At 34.8% G+C, this 19,526-nt stretch overlaps 1 protein-coding gene across 1 annotated transcript in view; it reads right to left on the bottom strand.

Moving 5' to 3' along the window:
- The window catches only part of DNAJC1 (DnaJ heat shock protein family (Hsp40) member C1), a 178,647-nt gene that overhangs the window by 94,959 nt on the left and 64,162 nt on the right, over window positions 1–19,526 (bottom strand). The window contains exons 2-6 of the mRNA XM_005302767.5: window positions 18,879–18,980; window positions 18,007–18,053; window positions 10,678–10,843; window positions 9,579–9,676; window positions 8,327–8,420 (exon numbers count right to left, since the gene is read on the bottom strand). Coding sequence (XP_005302824.1) covers window positions 8,327–8,420; window positions 9,579–9,676; window positions 10,678–10,843; window positions 18,007–18,053; window positions 18,879–18,980 — 507 coding nt within the window. The remainder of the gene's footprint in view (window positions 1–8,326; window positions 8,421–9,578; window positions 9,677–10,677; window positions 10,844–18,006; window positions 18,054–18,878; window positions 18,981–19,526) is intronic.

Below are 19,526 nucleotides of genomic sequence, written 5' to 3'. Positions count from 1 at the left end.
AGGATGCTTTTGTTTAAAGCTATGATTTTAAAGAGGATACAGTCATCCCGCATTTCTGATTTAGCACTGAAAACCAATATTTGATGCTAAATTCTGGTGCAAAATCCATTATTGCTTATGGGACCCCCAGACAGCAGGCACTAGGGGGTAACTGTCAATCTCTCTAGTGTGTCAATCATGGAACAATTGGAACAGCGGCTCAGATGAATGAGAGACAAGAGCAGAAAAACAAAGAAAACTAGTCAGAAGCAGATAAAGCAACAGCAATACTAAATTTGATGTATCTATATAAAGTGGGTGATCAGTGCAGTTAAAGCATTGCTCAGGTTAAAAGATATCAAACAAGTACTGGACTGTATGTATATTATTTCATTAAATACAATGTATTTTTGTATGATCCGAATATCAGCATAATGTGAAAAAAAAGAACATGCTTAGATCTGTGCAAAAGGACAGAAATCAGAAAAATAACTCATTAAAAATATTTATAGGGCTAGTTCTGCCCTCAAAATGTGAGCATTTGGCTCTCCAGGTTCAGTAAGAGCTAAAACGATGACTCTGAGGGCAAAATTTGCCTAAGTATGTCTATATATGTCTATCTATATATAGCCCAAAAAAGTTAGTAAAATTGAAAATGAAACTGGAAAAAATGTAGACTTACAAAACGGTTTAGAAATAGGGAGACTCACTAGGAAAAAAATTAAAAGGGAGAACAAATTATACCAAGTAATTTACTTAACAGTAACTTTTTCCTATAACTTTGTAATCATATCAGACACTTACGTTTGAATACAAGTTCTCTCCCTCATCAACATATTTTTGCTACTGCCCAATCCTGCAGTCAACTTTTTGCCATATAGCTTTAGTTATGGTTGAAATGTAATTTCCATTATAAATCCTCAAGTTCCGGCTCTTAGTTTTCCAAGATGTTTATGGGTTCAATTTTATCATACTATGATCATTTTCAGGCCAACTGATGGGGATTATTCTACACAATTTTGAAAATATAAATATAAAAAATACAATTTGCCTACCCCCAATTTGGATAAATCAGACTTCTAAGCACATTTTTGACCAGACACTTTCTTTTGCATTCCAGTAGTTCAAAATATATCTACACCTACATTTCATACCTGTTATGTACTCAGTCCTCTTAAAGAAATAAAGAGCAGCCTAAGCAACAAAATTTGGATCTGGATCAAAGCCCAAATTTCTAAAGAAAAACAAGCAGTTTGGAAATGTTCTGCCTAACGGGAACAGTTTGGGTACACCTTAATAGGAACAAGTGTTTTCCTCCTGTTTGAAGGAATTTGCTTGAGAAATAGAAGCATTTGAAAAGAATACCAAGATAGTAATATATTGCACTTTCCTTAACTATGTATCAAAGTCGTGACACGTAGGCTCCCAGCTATGCTGTGTGTGTTGTTTCATGTATAAACACATGTACAGTTTTACAGATACATACATAGCAACTTTGATTTAATTGGCTGATCTTTCAAACAAGTGCATTAAAGAAAAGTTATTAGACCATTAATCTGTCAGTTTTAAGTTTTAAAAATCCAAGAAACTTCAAGGCAAAAATAGTTTAATGAAACATAATGGTCCACATTTTATCACACAGAAGCATGGATATATGAAGTTAAGGTTTTCACAGCTCTGCCACACTATATACAATGTTGCCAGCTGTCAGTACATTTACAGATCGGATGAACGGAATGTCATTTACAAAATGTGCTCAGTGCTGTGGTGCCAGGTACCATAAAAGTTCTTGATAGAGAAGGGCAACAAAATTAATCCTCACTTAATTTTTTTTTTTAAATAAAGAAAAACTACCATTTTGTTTATGGCGGAGTTTTTCTGATGCTTGGATTGATATACGGAATTGGGGATTTCAATTAGTTGCTTTGACCAGTCTTTGCTGTTTTGGTTCTCTTCACCTAGCCCTCGTTGGTCTCCCCTCATTTCCCTCACAAGGAGGACAGACCAGAGAAAACAACACAAGAGCTGGAAAAGGGGAGACTTGCCTCATAGAACCAGGTGTGATCCCAGGCACATTTCATGATAAAAATCAGACTTTCCCTTGCTCTGATCCGTATAAGCAGACACAGCCCTTTTTTTTAAATTTAAGGATGATTGGTCTGAAAATACTGTTGGTCCAGCACTTCACTCTCACAGACTAGCAACCCAACTGGACATATGTAACTAAACCATTAAACTGTGTTTTCTGTATATCAATATTGTTGTTAACCAAATATGCAAATTGTAAAGGAAGTGTAATATTTATATATAGTACCTTAAATGGTCATCTCCGTATTTTTGGATGGTTAGAGTTGTTTGGTTTTTTAATTGTAATATTCTTATGTAGTTTGTATGAGAGTTATAACAATACCGGAAACAATCCTAAGTATATAGTAATCAATTTTTTGTGTGTGAGAATATGAAGAAAGGGTCAAGTTAGAGCTACTTGAAAAAACAACCTTGGATTTGCCCATTTTTGTATAATTACCACCACCAATCATCATGTGGCAAAAACACTCTTTCATTGCATTAAATAATCCTGACATCAGTGTATTGTCAAGGTAACAAATGGGATGCCAAAAAATTAGATCTACATGATCAAAAACGAAAAAACAAGCTAACTTAGGCCTGGTCTACACTACAAACTAACATTGGTATAACTGTCACTTGGGGTGTAAAAAAATCCACACCCCCAAGCAATATACTTATACTGACCTAACCCCCAGTAGACAGAGCTATGTCAACCGAGGAAGGTGCTTCACCCATCAACATTGCTACTGCCTCTCACGGAGGTGGATTAACTATGCCGACAGGAGAAGCTCTCCCATTAGTGAAGTAGCATCTTCACTACAGTGCTACAGCAGTACAGTTGCGCTGCTTCAGCACTACGTGTAGACAAGCCTGAAGAGAAAAAACTCTTATGTACCAGTTTGCCTTTAAACAAACATTGCATAAAATGATAGAAGTCAAAATGGATGTTTTAACCTTCAGACAAACTTGCAGACAAGGTTGTCTGCAAACTGCAGACAAGTATCTTCTTTTTAATGAGTCTCTTCCCTCCTATAACTTTTATTCCACCACCAATTACCTTCTGCTCCTTCCCCAAAGTATAAGCCACTTATTTCCTCTAGTGAATATCACAGGCTATCCACCAAATGAGTCTTGCTCACTTTCCACAGTCCCTGGCTTACACCCAGCCCTCCTTTTGCCTGCCACCTTCTGAGCCACTTAATCTCTGCCTTGAACTCCAACTGCAACCTAACCCTCCATTGCCGGTTCCCCTAAAAGGATGAAATTGGTTCCAGGTAGGCCCAAATTCACTAGTGTGCACTCAATACCAGGGCAGCACTGAGAACCTGTGCACCAGGTTACACCATCACTCACTCAAGTTTTTCCTTCAGAGGGGCAGCTGAGAATCATAGAATATCAGGGTTGGAAGGGACCTCAGGAGGTCATCTAGTCCAACCCCCTGCTCAAAACAGGACCAATCCCCAGACAGATTTTTGCCCCAGATCTCTAAATGGCCCCCTCAAGGATTGAACTCACAACCCTGGGTTTAGCAGGCCAATGCTCAAACCACTGAGCTATCCCTCCCCCTAAAGCGTGGGGCCATGTAAGTGCATGGCAGGCACTGGAAATGAGCAGAGCTGTGGAGCTGGGATTGGGAGGTGCTACACTACCCTAGGAAAAGAGCAGAATGCAGAGTGCAGAGCTGCAAGGCACCAGTGAATGGCCCGGAAGGTCATGGGGGTGAGATGCTGGGGCAAGTTGTTGATAGCCTATGTGCTGGATGGGAAGTGTTGGGGAGCTGCAGAGTGAGGGGTGAGGGGGCGTTGGCAATGTTGGGGGTCAGTGAGCTTGGGAGCTGGGATGTTGGGGACTGCCGGTGAATGTAAATTGTTGGGGGTTGCAGTGAGCAAAATGCATGTAAAGGCTCCTGGGATGTGAATGGGGTATATATGGGATAGAAGGGGCATTTGAAAGTCTGTGTGGGTTATTTATGTGGTAGAGGCACTTTAAGTAAGGTGTAGATCCCGCAATTTCCATAGTGCACAGGGCCCAAAATTCTTTAGTCTGGGCCTGGTTTTGGGCAGGGTAAATGGGCACCCATTTTGCCACACATCCTGCCCTGGCCTATCCTATCTTGCAGAAGCTAGGAACTCTTCTTCTTACTAAGTGCAGTGCTCCAGTACTGGTCATCCTAAAACCCTGGAAAACTAGGTAGCTCCTGGTTGTCATCTCCCTATGAATTAAATAGTTTTCTATGGGTTAAATCTTGTGCTTCAGTGTTTCCTCTATAAAAGTCCTTTTTATGTATTCTATTTAAATATTACAGATATTATATCAAATATATCACACTAAAATATTAAGTAAAATGTAACAAACAAACATGTATGGAAAAGTTTGATTAGATCACAAAACAAAGGAAACATGAAAATGGCCTTGCCAAAGATGAAATGCTTTTGGTAGAGGTTTTTGAGATCAATGAGATACTGCCAACCTGTTCTGGGAAGAATTGGACCATCTTTAAAAAGCTGTTTAAATGCAGTGAAAAATTTCTCCTGGATTTTTCTTTTAATTCAACACTGCATTAAACATTAAAAATTAAACATCTCTTGCTCACTGCTTTGAATCTAGTCCAGGCTAGTAACTAAGTATAATTAACTATCATACATGGTCTACATAAAATAAATTAGTGGCCATTTTTATTCTGTCTACTAGAAAATGGACTAAAGGTTTGTATCCCAAAAGTCACCATCATAATTGGAAACCTTGTTGACAATCTCAATAGGTTACACTTGGCGCAAATATGAATAGAGACTGAAGGGCTCCTCACCATTGGAGAATCACTAGAAGATTTTCCAACAACCTATTGATGGAAATATGCAGTGAAGCTTGTATCATTATTCTGCAGATAATAGGAGAAATTCATTTTCTTAACAAGAGTCCATTTCTGGAGGAACCAGACAAAAATGCTTCCTGCTTCATTACAGCAAGGCCAGCAGTGACATGACAATTTAACTAACAAAAATGTTTCCTAGGGCTGTGCTGGCATAAATAAAGTTAGTACAAAATGAAGATCAACACACTAATTTTTAAGCTGCCACTACAAGTAATATGGAAGAAGGGCAAAGAATACTTGCTTAAAAAAAGGGGGGAGAAGAAAGTAGCTTAATAGAGAACACTTTTATTTTATTATCTGTAAGCAACAATGAGAATAAAGAGTAGTTAGCAAGGACCTTTAGGAAATAGCAAAACAGTTTCCTTAAGTTGTATGTCTTCATCTACAGACAGAAACCCTCAGTCACCTTTTTGTTAAAAACCAGTCTATTCACAGATAAGTCTGCTTTTGTCCCACACAAAGATAATTAAAATCTGTAATTAACACAAGTCTGTGCTCTGAATTACACTCTTGATTTGGACTGCGACACTCACACACTATTAAACAGTTTCATTCCTTTGTTACAAGCTTGACTTTTCAATCCCTAGATTGGGTTGGGGGTTGGGGAGGGGGGTTTGGGAGAAGAAGAGAGGGATAGTTTTGTTTTTGTTGATTTTTAAGAGAAAAAAATAAGCCACCTACAGCCTTCCTTCATTCCTCTTCATTCACCTGAAAGACTAAACAAAAATGGGCCTAACAACAATATGTATCCTATTTATTGTACTCTGTGCCTACACTACAAACCATACATTTAATTACAGTACAAATTACACTGAACAATACAAGTTAATGTTTAAGTGTATTTGGCCTGGACTATCAACGTTGTTACATCACTTCTTTCAACAAGCTCCCTTCCTACAAGAATTTTTTAAATTTACTTTGTTTTCTTCACTTTCTCCGCCCCTAAATTTAACTAACCTCACAAGCACAACTATGAAAATCCATCTTGTTCCTCTTCCTCCTCTTGAATCATGCTCCCAAATAATTAAAAATAAAAGCTTCCTTATATAATTCAGTTTTCAAAGTTCTACATTTTTCTCACACATCCCTTTCCTATTTTTCTTTCAACTCCATCATGCAAAAAGCAGAGCAAGATAAAATGACATAGGCCATTCCGAGGACATGCAAACAAAGCATTTTTCTCAAGTAAAGGCCCACCTTAATTATTTTAAGTGCCTCCTTCTCTGATTTGATATTTTTGAGGGGGGAAAGGGGAGGAAGACATTCAGTTGGATAAATGAGAATTAGACATGTGTAGCATCTCTGCAATCTGAATCATCTAAGTGGATAGAACGGTGGCAAGTAGGACATTAACATGCCCTATCATCTCATAAGTAAATATTTTTTAGTTTCAATCTAGTATTTGCTCTATTTTGCAACATTAATTATAATCTTGCTTTCACTAAAAAAAAAAAAAGCTCTTCTGGGGATGAAGCTTTCTGGGATCAAGCAAAAAGTGATATATTTTTTAAGTTTGAGGAAAATCTGTTCAGCTAGTTGTAATATGTAAGGCTTAAGGGTGAAGATAGTGAGTGGCATGGGCAAACTTTTGCCACTAAGATATTGCTACAGCTCTCTCTCCTACGCACACTTCATTCAAATAGGGATGGAGCTTTTAAACTTAGCCTATGAATTATGGAATATCACTGGCCACATTTGAGAATAGTTTGTTGGATAATAAAGTTACATGATTGAAGATTGATTGAAGAAAAGTAACTTGGGTATGCTCAATAGGCATCTATGATTTTTTTAATATAGTCTAATGACACAATACACCATGATTGCTCCTAGAAAAAGGATTGGAGAAATTGTAAATTAAGAAAATAATCAAAACGATTATTAACCAGTACAGGAAATTGTCAACAAATAGCAGCAACAATTTGTGAATTCACTCCTCCCCCAACTCGTTCACCAAAATGAGGAATGAACTTAAAAGCCCAACTGTGACCAGGAAGTGATCATTATTTTCTTTAAAACAAGAAAATTAACTAAAAACTACTTTAGTACAATATCAAGACTACACCATTAATTTTTAAAAAAATAAGGAAATACAAGCAGTTAAGATGTCTACAACTAACATTCAAGAGAAGTTATCCTTGAAAAAGTCACTAAAAAGGATCAATCCTGAGAAACATGTTTATTGTCTCTGTGACTTTCTTAGTAAGTTTATTCTGCTAACAGATAAAACAATTTGTTGTTTTGCTTTCTTGCTTGTTTAATATGCCACTCCTGTAAAATCAACTGCATGGAAGTGAAACCTAAGTTTCATCTGCATGGAAACAGTTCCAGCAGTGGTGCCTTAGTTAACAATTATGTTAGTGATGTGTAAGCCAAAATCTAACCCTGCTTTCTTTCCCTGATTCATAGCAACTCTACAGTAATAATAAGAGAAACAAATAATAATAATAATAATAATAATAAATAATAAATAAAAATGCAACCATCTTATTTTTTAATCACTAAAGCAGATATGACCAAAACCACAGGGTGTAAAAATCTGTTATGTAAGAAGATATTTTTTCTCTATAGACACTTTCCTGACTATAATGACACTAAGTTGGTGATGTTACATAATTTGTGTATCTTACACTATGCCTTTAACAAATAAATCTATTGTTATACACTTAAAGTAGAAGAAAATTCTATAGTCAGACAGGCTGAACAAATTTAAGTTCCTATGCTAATGTTAATTTTTGCTTTTCCTGATTTTTCCCCTCCTCCAAAGTACTAACTGTACAACCTTATCCTTCCACCGACAGATTTTTGCATATGAATAATTTTTTAAAAGCCTTCTCAGTCATTAAAAAAAAATTAGTGGATTAATTTGAGGAAAAGGTGGATATCAGTTGCCAGTGAAAAGGGTAAAATTAAAATTACTCCACGTAAAAAAAACACCCTCAATTTATTTCCCTGTTTCCTATTAAATTTGAACTGGATATTAATGTACAATATATTACACAAATACTGTACGTTTTAGATACATTTAAGCTATAATTAAATGTTACCATTTACAGTTTATTTCCACACACTGCTTCTTCTCCTAAAATACATGTAATTTTCACCCTCCTTTTCTATTTATTCTTGAACAATTCTTAAAGTCTTGTCTGTTTATAAATCAGAGTGCAGACTGAGAGAACTACAATTAGAATTGTAGGTTATATTAAACAAAAGACTCATTTTACAAATATATATTCACATTTACATGAACTTTTAAATAATACCCTTAAAATAATAATTTATCTGTATAAGAAAAATACTTCTGATGACAGAAAAATCAAGTGAACAAGCCACACTGTGTGTGATTACAGCATAATGAAACCAGCAAAATAATCCCATAAAAAAGTGGGGTGCAAATTGTATTTTTACCTGCAACAGCTGAGGTAATGATTTTACAGTAAGACAGAACCAAATTCCCAGCTTGCACGGAAGCAAATCACGCCACTGTGGTTTTTCCAATGATCTACATCAAAGTAAAATTATTTTAAATATTAAAAATACATTTTCATTCTCATTACACAATATACCTGTTTACAAAAGTCAGCAAACTCTCCTACAGCCTCAAACTAGAAATGTAAAATTAAAAATGCTTATTAATCCATTTTGAAAGTGCATAAACATTAATACAAAATATACATTATGAATATTGAAGCCATTAAAAAGCATATAACAAACCAAAGAATCAAGACTAGATTTAGACAATGTGCTTCTATTAATTGTTATATTTTTAATCTTCTTTTAACAGGACTTTTCTTCATTTACACAAAAATAAATTCCTAAGACTTAAGTGATCATTTCAGCTAAAAAAGACTAACCATCACCAAAGTGTTCACAAGCGCTGACAACTAGATATGAAGACGGTAGCATAAATAAACCAATACATAAAAATTAATGTCATTTGCAGTTCACTGAAGCATTACTCACTGATGTCATCAGAATAGAAGACAGGCAGAACAGTCTCTGATCTCCATCCTGCATTGATCCAGTTCATGCCCCTGCTGTGTGAACTATTTAAACCCTTTATTTCTTTCTATAAATCAATAGAAGAAATGGTGGTATCTTTTGGAGTATACTGGATGTCACTTCCCTATGTTGTTTCTTAACTAAACAGCAGTGTCAGAATCCTTTACTAATGCTTTTGTTTCTACGTGAATCAAACAACATTCAAGAACCTCCAAAATTTCAGCACTTACCAGAGCAATACGTTAAAGACTCAGTAATGATGAACTTGTTAGTTTACATTTTTAACCTAATTTAAATCTTCAGTGGAAAAATAAACGTCTTGCAAAAATTATTTTATAAACCAGAAGCACCCTTCTGCAAATAAACTATACTTTATACATTCTTTGCTTTACAATTACTTTTGATCTTCCACATAGCCACGTTTCATATTACAAACCCACACCAATGCCTCCCTGAATATTTATAAACAGCAATCATAGTACACATTGCCAGCCTTGCAACATTCTCATAAATTAAAGAGATTATCTTTCGGTGTGGACACACCACATACAAGCATACAGGCGGAGTGTGTAAAATATCTGATCAATTTCTTTAATAGCTGAAGTGGACTTTTGACAAAATCATTTAAATATGAAAATACACTAGTAACTGTTCCCACCTTTCGTTTTTGTCAGCAGCCCCAAGTTTTACTTCATCTGTACTCCTGCCTCCTGTCTTTTTCTTCTTATCTCTCTTTTTTTTGCTAAGCAGTTCATCCTTAATGTAGAAAGAATTATGATTACAATTATCATTAACATGTACTCTATGAATGTTACTGGAACTCTTCTGTGAAGGATAAACATTAGAGTAGCATTTATGCAAATATATCTAGGGTCCTACATGATTAAGTAAAATCATCTATCTTTAACAATAACTGTTGCCATGGCATCCAGTCCTTAAACACACATGAAGTCCAGCTCTGTCAGTCATGTGTATCTCCATAGCAATCAAAGTTTTCTAAGAAGAGAAAGCATTCAACTTGCCTCCTTTCTCATTCATCAACTTTAATAATGTAGCTTGGAAAATAAAAAGTAAATAGATGCTAATGTGTGAATACTGTTGAATTTGTGTTTGTTTTTTTAAGAGTATAAACAAAAATTGATTGCTTTTTATGTTATGTTCGCTTGTACCATCAACTTAAAGCTTCCAAAGACATATAGGGGTGGGGGGCGGGGGAGAATAAATACTAAAAAATGCTTTAGCTTTAACTGCTTCTCTAACGGACCAGAGAACATTTATCAGGTTTTATTTTGGAAAAAACCTCCAGTAAGAACAGGAAAAGCCAAAGTGAGTATGAATTCTGAAAATCAAGACCAGAGACACCCAACACTCGTGAAGACCAAAAGCATGACCATGGAAAGACATGTTTCTGCTTCAACAGATGGTAGAGAAGGTGTCTGCTGTCTTTCTTTCCTCTGATAACTAGAAAAAAAACCCTCTTGTTCACTAATTATCATCAGCGACTGTATAAGAAATTAAAATTTTACATTACATTCATATAAAAATTATTTCATTTTGACTTTTGAATCTAGAACATTAGAACATATAACTAAATAATAAAATATTTGCTACTAATACAACTAACCATTTAAAATACCAGAAAACTAATTTCAATGGAAAAAGGACATATTGTAAAAATCCCTATTATTTGGAAACTTTTGCAAGGATTTCAGATACACTAATGATTGTAGTGCATTTGATTTATTACCAATACTTACCAGCTGTTTTTCCAGGTAGATTGACCAAACCACAGCATAATGACCCACTGTGAGAATAATGAACAAGAGTAATGCCAGCTCAGCATTGCTCATTTTTCTCACCCGCCTGTAGTAGAATACAGGCTGTCGCCAATCTGGTAGTCCATTGATCAGAATATCATCATACCTACAGTAGCAAATATAACAGGCTTTCATAGAGAGTTTAAAATGAAATAAACCAACTCACTTCATGTTAAAGACAGAAATTACCACAACACCACAAAATAAAATAAAATAAAATAAAATAAAATAAAATAAAATAAAATAAAAATAATGCAACTTTTTTGAAATACCAGGGGACAGACAGAGTTCAGAGCAGTATGATGTGGAAATGTTTCCCATCTCTTGCAGAAAAGGTGGTAAACTCTACTATTCCTACAGCACCCCCATCTGATTTTCTTATGAATCAGGACTTGCTGTAGAATGGGATATATGTTCTGCATGCCTATTAATCAATGGTCAGGTCCCCAGGATGTAAGTGAACAACAAGAGAAATAACTGAAATGTGAGAACGCAAGGAACGAAGTTTCAATTACTTAAGTGTTTTACTAATTAAAACATGAATAATGAGGTAAAATATCTGGCTCTTGATTTTCTTTATGGTGTTATATCATAAACCTTCTAGCTAGATGTACCTCCTAATTAAACTCTTGCTTATGATGCTAGAAATCAAGGTTCACAGGATCCAGGCAACTTTGTTTATTTCTAAAGAATGCTACTGAAAAGTTAACCTGCTCACATTAAACTGTTCAATTTATTTTAAGGCTATTCTCTTTTATTAATGTAACTATGTTCTTACAAAAGTCATTTGAATAAAAAAAGTCAGTTTATTTTTCCACATTTATTCCTTGAAGTATTTTAACGTAAGCAGTCTTTGCCTGTTAATTTATTTAATGTACTTCAAGACTGGTTTACATAACCATACAAAACTTAAATTTAAGATACCTAACCAAAAACATTAAGAGGAAAAACTTAGAGGAAAAATGCTATAATATAAAACTTGAAATAGTCACATTCAAATACTGTATGTTCAAGATACACAACCTGTTAATCTTAAACTGAACGCAATTCATTACATATTCTAATCACACCATTTCTAGAATTAAATCTGCACTGAAAGGCCTAATTTGGTGCAACACATTGACCAAAATATTTTAATTAAAAATATTCTGAGTTAGTCGCAGGCCTAATTACAGGAATAGAAATAGGGCCTATATTGTCATGCAGGTCAGTAGAACTCAGTAGTAGGTTTTTCTCAAGTAAATTGACCGATCCAGGAATAATAGCGCAGCTGCTAAACTGCCAGTCTTGACATGTAAATCAATTTAAATGCAACAACTGCAGTAGCTACTTTGATAGTTATTAAATTGATACCTTGGAGATGTACTAAGAAATTTAAAAAAAACTAAGATTTATTGCTGGCAACTTTTTTTTTTTTAGTGGAAAAACACTGCTTTTAAGTGCAAAATATATTTAATTCAACAAATCTAGAAAATTTGACTTCTGATAAATGACCATTTATTTGTTCAAGGCAGGAGACATTATTAGTAATTTACTAGGAAAAAGATTTAAAGCACAATATTCTGCTGACTTCTATGGTTACATACTAAATAAGATGTATATCATATGTCTTCATATACATTTTCATAATTGTATAAGATTAATATCAAGAAATGTAAATTCTGATGTTAGGATAACTTTTTTTCTTCCTTCACAATAAATAAAAAAAGACTTGAGGCAATAACATATCTATATAAGAAAAAAAACCTACTCAGCACTTAGTTTAGGAAATAACATTTTAAACTTAAACTACTAAAGAATGGAAAACTATACATTTCAAGAGCAAACCAAGCAAACAGTCACTTTAACACTTGTTTAATCTAAAAATCATAATGCATTCTAGTCCTACTGAATAGTTTAGAGTTGAAATACAAGAAAAATATTTTGGAAGCAAAATGATTATATTCAACTAAGACAGTGGATAGTTTGATTTCAGAAAAAAATGTTGCTAACAAAATGTTATGTTCGCATGTGCCATCAATTTAAAGCTCTCAAAGACACATGGGGGTGAAGAGAAAAGGATGTCTTTTTGTACATTACTATTAATTTACTAAATATTTTTCTTTCTGATACAGTGGGACAAGTTAATTACTAAACTTAAGTTATGTACTAGAGGGGAAAAACATAAGTTATGATAACATAATGCTGCTAAATATTTGTTTTCCAGTATTGTTATGAGTATCAACAATGCAGCCTTATCTTCACAATATATAAATCCTGTTTAACACATAACCAAATTTAAGACAGCAGAATTTCATGCATTAAACACTCTAAACAGTACACAGTATTTACTTGGCTATGTCTTGTGTTCTGAACAACAGTCTCTGAGGATTATGTCTTAGAATCAATGCTCTATTGATTTTACTATCAATGAACATTATGGCTCACATGACTGGCCATTTTAAAGGAAGATAGCTTCTATTATAACCCACTTTTTAGAATATATACTGTTGAAAGATAAATCACTGCTTTCTATAGTAATTAAGCACTGTATTTGAAAAATAAAGCTATCACGATGATTTTTAGGGTTACAAAGTGAACAATGATCCCAGAAACAACAAGGAGTCTGGTGGCACCTTAAAGACTAACAGATAGTCTTTAAGGTGCCACCAGACTCCTTGTTGTTTTTGTAGATACCGACTAACACGGCTACCCCCGATAAATGATCCCAGAGTTACTCAAAAGCCTCCCATAAATTTTTAATTTTGTTTTCCACATTTAAGACATTGTTTAATTAAGAAACATACACATTACTCAGTAAAGTACTTTTTTTTCCCCAAAAAATTAGCAGCTATGAAGGATAGTCAATCAAAGCATGTGCAGCAAGGAGAATCATATTCAAAATTGAATTACAAAGCATTCTTCCTTTATCAACCTATTTTAAATTACTACTCTTTACCTCTTCTTCCCACAAAATTTCATTTGATCTATCCGCACTATTTTTTCCTGTCCTCAGATGTGTGCAAGTACACACAATGCAACTTGTATATGGCATATGAGAGTGCCTAGCAATTTTGTGTGCTTTGAAATAGTCAGCAATTTACAGTGGGAAATAAATACCAGGAAGTAACAATCACAGCACAAGAAAGTAAACTTCATAATGAAAGTAAAACTTTCATTAAAAATATTAATTTAAATTTAGAACCACCATTAAGAAACAGTTGTGAAAGTGTAATAATTTCACCTACCTATGATGATTCATGTTGTAGTTTTTAGAACTTTCTAGAATTTACTATAGTGCAAGAAAATCAATTAATTTTGGTAGCTAATTTCAACATTACAGTATAATTAATCTATTTTACAATCATAAAATGTTTACCATTTTTGTAAAGCCCAGGAAACTTCACATTTCACACATTACTTCAGAGATCTGATGTAGCTTACAAAAAGAACGATAAACAAGTCTGAAGTAACGAGATCTTACAATTTAAAATCTAAATCTTAGAAAAAGCATCACTGAAGCTTTCCCCTCCCAGAAACTATCAAAGGCAACATGTAATGCAAATATGGTCAAGAACACTTTATATTTTCCATAGGCTATGTATAAAGTCAGTCAATTACACAAAAAAGTGCCAAGGTATACTCATCATTTAGTGTTAGAAGGAGGCTTATTTTGATTCAGACACTAATGCTTGCTGTAATGAAAATCACAATGTTACAGAAAGTGGGGTGTATAAACCAAAAGCTAGTTAAAAACACTAAGGTTTAAATGTACTGTTAAGACATTTGATTAGATGTAGTGAATGGAAAAGTTTGTTCAAAATTACACACATTCTCTTTACAAATTAAAATCAAAGTAATGACTATTAGCAAGTTTAGCTTATAATTTTATCCAATAAAAATCTTACTGGGTGAAATGCACTCCAGCACAGAAAGCCTATGCAAGATCCTATCTAGCACATAACACTTATATGTGGATTAATTTACATCAAGGGTTCTGGGCACTGTACTACTATGTATACAGCACGTACATAAAGTAAATAATATTTTAATGCATATTATATGCACATTTAAATTATTACTATTAAAATCAAAAAAGGAAAATATGAAGTGTTAATATGCTAAAGTAGTACATTCTACTGCCAAGAGTGAACCTTTCTGGAAAAGACAAACGGGGTTTTTATTTTTTTTTTTCTTATAAAAAATTACCACTACTAAATTGTAATACTCTAAGGCACGTTTATGCTCCAAAATGAAAGAGAATAAAAATATAAATTATGCCTAACTCCATGTGTTAAAGTAAAATAATTTTTTTTTAACTGCTAAAAGGAATTACTCCACTGATTTGTTCTGTGAAGTGTAACTATTGTTTCTGTATACACACAATCATTGTCCCAGACACGTAGGAAGAAAGACAAGATGCAAGGGGTGTGGTTTAATTAGGCTGCAACTTCATTAACTTAATTCATCTGGGAACTACCTGGCAGTAACTCACACAGTGCAGGTCATCATTGCTTCTTCAATTTTTCCTCCTATTTGAGGGCTGCCATCAGCCCTCACTGATACCTGGTCCTAGCCCATTGCTGGGACCTTACCATCTTCCCCTTCCATGAACCTTGAAGGGGGTTGGTCTCACTGTACTAGACATTAGAAGCCCCAAACCCGTTCCTCAGCTACTTTAGGAGATACCATCCCCTAACATGCACTCCCGCTTTCAGTTTATCAGTGAACCAGACTTTCTATGGAACAAGTACCAGCACCAGACACCTGCCACCTGCTAAATTCTGTAAGCTTGAACTATACCTCCTGGCCTATCTGACCAGGTCCTGAGCTGCTGTGGGGAAGCAAAAAAATCCACACTACCTGCCAGCCAATCTGACGACATTGAGGGCAAAATTTCTTTCCAGCTCCCCAAAAGGCAACTAGTGTAATGCCCACAGCAGGCCAAAAAAACCACCACCTCCTATGCTAATCCTAGGGCTAGGACGGGGGAGTTGCTAAGAGAGAGAGATCAGCTGGAGTGACAGTACTTATATACTCTCTCCCAGGTACACAAGGGACAATGGCTTACCTGAGCACCATTGCTCAGCCCACCACTCATGAAATGCCTCCCCCAAACCATCAAAGGAGTAGGAAGACTCTTAGAGGGGTGACTATCCCTTTTTCTCCACTGCTCCAGACCTTTAAGGTTGCAGGGGGAACATGTGTTATCTGGCCTCAGGCATGTCCCTTTAGAGGATTGATTCACAGCATGATTAGTTGAGACTTGCATCAAGGAAAAGCTAGTTACCTATGAGTTGGTTGTGCCTTCAGAGGTATGAATAGTGCCTCTACTTACGTATGTATCGGTCAGTTCAATTTTTCAACTCAGTCCCCAATCCAAATAATAAAGGATTCTTGAAGAAGAGACTGGACAACTAGATCTTACACTATAGATTGCATACTATTTCTAGAAATCTCTTTTCAGGTGAACACCACCCTTTCACCTATAAAATGGCTACTCACTGGGGGGAGGGATAGTTCAGTGGTTTGAGCATTGGCCTGCTAAACCCAGGGTGGTGAGTTCAATCCTTGAGGGGACCACTTAAGGATCTGGGGCAAAATCAGTACTTGGTCCTGCTAGTGAAGGCAGGGGGCTGGATTCAATGACCCTTCAGGGTCCCTTCCAGTTCTATGAGATAGGTATATCTCCATATATTATGTTATATTATTCATACACACACGCTCTAAGAGACAAAAATATCAGGAAGGCCCTGTTCATATGAGAAAATTGTTTGTAATGTATCAACTTAAGCTAACCTGATACAAGGCTTCCTTAAAATGAAATAAAATTTTCACATGAAGGGGCTGCACCAATTTCAATATATCAATATCTAAAACGGTTTAGATAAATGGGTACAATTTTCTCAGGTAGACAGGCCCAAATACATAATAGTTACAAGCTACTGAATCACAATTACAAGTGAAGCAAGATCATGGGGGAGGGAGATATGGGGAAATTCCTAAGGAACTCCAAAGACAAATCTCATGATAAACTCCCTCAACATTAAACTATGAAGAAATAGAAAATACATTTAAATGATGTTACCCATAAAGCAAGAAGACATAAGATTTCAGGCTAATTCATACTTTTGGAAACATTTAAAAATAGATACTGACCCCCTCCCTTTTACCCCCTCCCCACCCCCACCCGTTGTTAAACTTCCTAACTTTCCTTGATCTATGACTCCAAGTTGAAATTCCACAGAGGGAGGCAGAGTAGAAAACATACACAATCTAAAAAACTCCCTTAAACACATTTCCATGACTTGTTCAAAATAGAGGATTACCAGACAGAAGATAATCTCTGCTATGAGACATGGATTCCTGCCAAGATTTCTACAAAGCCAAAAGCCTTCAAGAGAAGGTCCTGAGAATCCCTGTTTAGAGAGTTGTAAACCTTAAGATACTTTACTAGAACTCCTGTGCTGAGAGCATGACTCTTTCTTTAGCCAAGTTAACCTGATAATCATTAGTTCAAGTGGATATCCTAAAACCAGATTATATATACAGGCACATTACAATCCTTTGGAAAGCAGTCCAAACAAGCTACTGTCCGTTACTATCTTTCAGGTACTCTTGGAACACCACTTAAGCTTCTGGGGCACTAGTCAAATATTTAAATTATATACCAGGGCAACTATCTACAACTTAAAAAAACCCTTATAATTATATTATAGGCTTATCCAGACACTGTTTACAGTATCAAATTATATGCTTTTTAAAAGAAAAATAGCAAAATACATGAAGATAGAAACATTCAGGAACAGAGTACCTAAGCATCATGTGAAAGTTCTTATGTAGTGAGAAGGAACCAACAGGTGGGCAAAATGGGTTATAATTCCCAACTCACATGCCTAAAATTGTAACTCACCAAGTTATGGCTCTCTACCCATGTAGACATGATCCAGAAACACAGAACTACAAATACTAATCTTTTAGAGATTGTTCTAACAGAGAAAATTTCACTCCAAATACAAACTGTTTTAAAAAATGTTCAGAATCAAAGGAAGTAATCAGCTTATCTCACTGAAACATGTGCCACATACCTATATAAATTCTATTTATTTTAAATAGTAGCTAAATAAAAATTATGCCCCAAAAAGACTTATATATGTGCTTAACTATATTCCGTGTGAGTCAGTGAAGTCAATAGGATTACTCAGAGTGTATAAAGTTAAGCATGTGCATAAATTCTGTAGGATTAGCACCCAGGAGAGGTTTATTTAAAAATATGCAAAGTGTACTCACCTCTTCCTTCTCTCTTCATCCTTTAAAACCTCATAGATAGCCACCAACTAAAATAAAAGCATTGCTTTTATTAAGAAAATGACTATGAAAAGGAAACAGTGAAAACACCATGCACAAAGCAATCAAATCTTAAAAACAGATTTTTTTCGTCTCTCATATTTCAGTCTGAGGTGATATTTGTCTCAAATATAGGTAAAAAATTTCCATCAGGAATGTGATTTTTAAGTTAATAGTGTCCCTTCAATAGGTCCAAAGGTACTCCAATTATAACAACACACAGCAAGTAGCCTTCATTTTGTGAAGTACATTGAACTGGTAAAGCTGAACTATGACAGGCATACCCTATTGCTCTGTTAAATGTCAAGATTCAGAAGGGAAAATGCTCAAGACTTAAGATAATTATTTTACTGATATCTACATTAAATGACTTATAATGAAGACTGATGAGAAGATTTTTCCCAACTTCTATTAAAAGGCAAAGTGTACGCTTACAAACAGACTTTCCCTTTTAACAGAAGTTTGTATGTATGCTTTTATACAGAGAGAAAAGAATAAAACATTTGTTTTCGTTAACAGGAATACATCTAAATATTTTAAAATACTTATAAATCAAATGTATTCAAATACTCGAATACTATCTGAGTTACTGAACTAGCTTCAGAACATTTTATATGACCTTTGTCCAAGACTAAATCCAACTAATACAGGAATAATTTTGTCCTGTTTGAAATTATTACTAATAATTTCAAAATATTACTTTGCTGTCAAAACTGTATTTATTCTTGATGTTAATAAGTAAAGTTATGTCAAACTTTCTGATCTTATTCACCCCTTTCCCCCCCAAAAAAAGTATATTATAGTATGTCACTTACTTGTCTAAACTGGGTTTCTGCATTTTCATCTTTGTTCTTGTCTGGGTGTAAAGTTAGTGAAAGCTTGCGATATGCTTTCCTAATGTCTGCAGATGAAGCATCCTGCAAAAACACAAAGCAAACTTTGTCAGAAACAAATTCCCAGAACCTTGTTAAGATCTGAGAAGACAGCCAACCAAATGCAGGACCTGAGGCAATGTAATTTGAGCAATCAGTCTAACAACCAAGCTATGCAGCTAGCCTGACCCACATGACTGAACAATCATTCACTCTAATTCAGCTCTCGTCTTAACTTCTTTCATTACCATACATTCATTACAACAAGTTAGTATTTGCCAAAACTTTCAAACACTTGCTTTCTTAAAATTAACTAGTAAAACTTCTGCACTAATTTAGAGATCAAAAAGACAAATTAAAAATTAATACATCTGTGTATCTTCAAGAAAGTCACCATTCTTTCACAAGCTAAATTTCTAAATCTCAAGCCTTGACATATGTTGCTCCCTTAATATTATTTACTCTAATTCTCTGCTTATAGGATTTTCATGCAAACTCAATTTCAGTATGTCTAAAGAAATGTATTTTCTGAAGTAGGTTCAGCTTATTTTTAATTTAAAACTACCATGACTAGTAGTTGCAAGATAAGAT

This window comes from Chrysemys picta, chromosome 2 (assembly GCF_011386835.1).
Source record: "Chrysemys picta bellii isolate R12L10 chromosome 2, ASM1138683v2, whole genome shotgun sequence".
NCBI lineage: Eukaryota > Metazoa > Chordata > Testudines > Emydidae > Chrysemys > Chrysemys picta.
The sequence above is the reverse complement of the archived record's forward strand: the minus strand, read 5'-3'. Positions and strand labels throughout refer to the sequence as shown.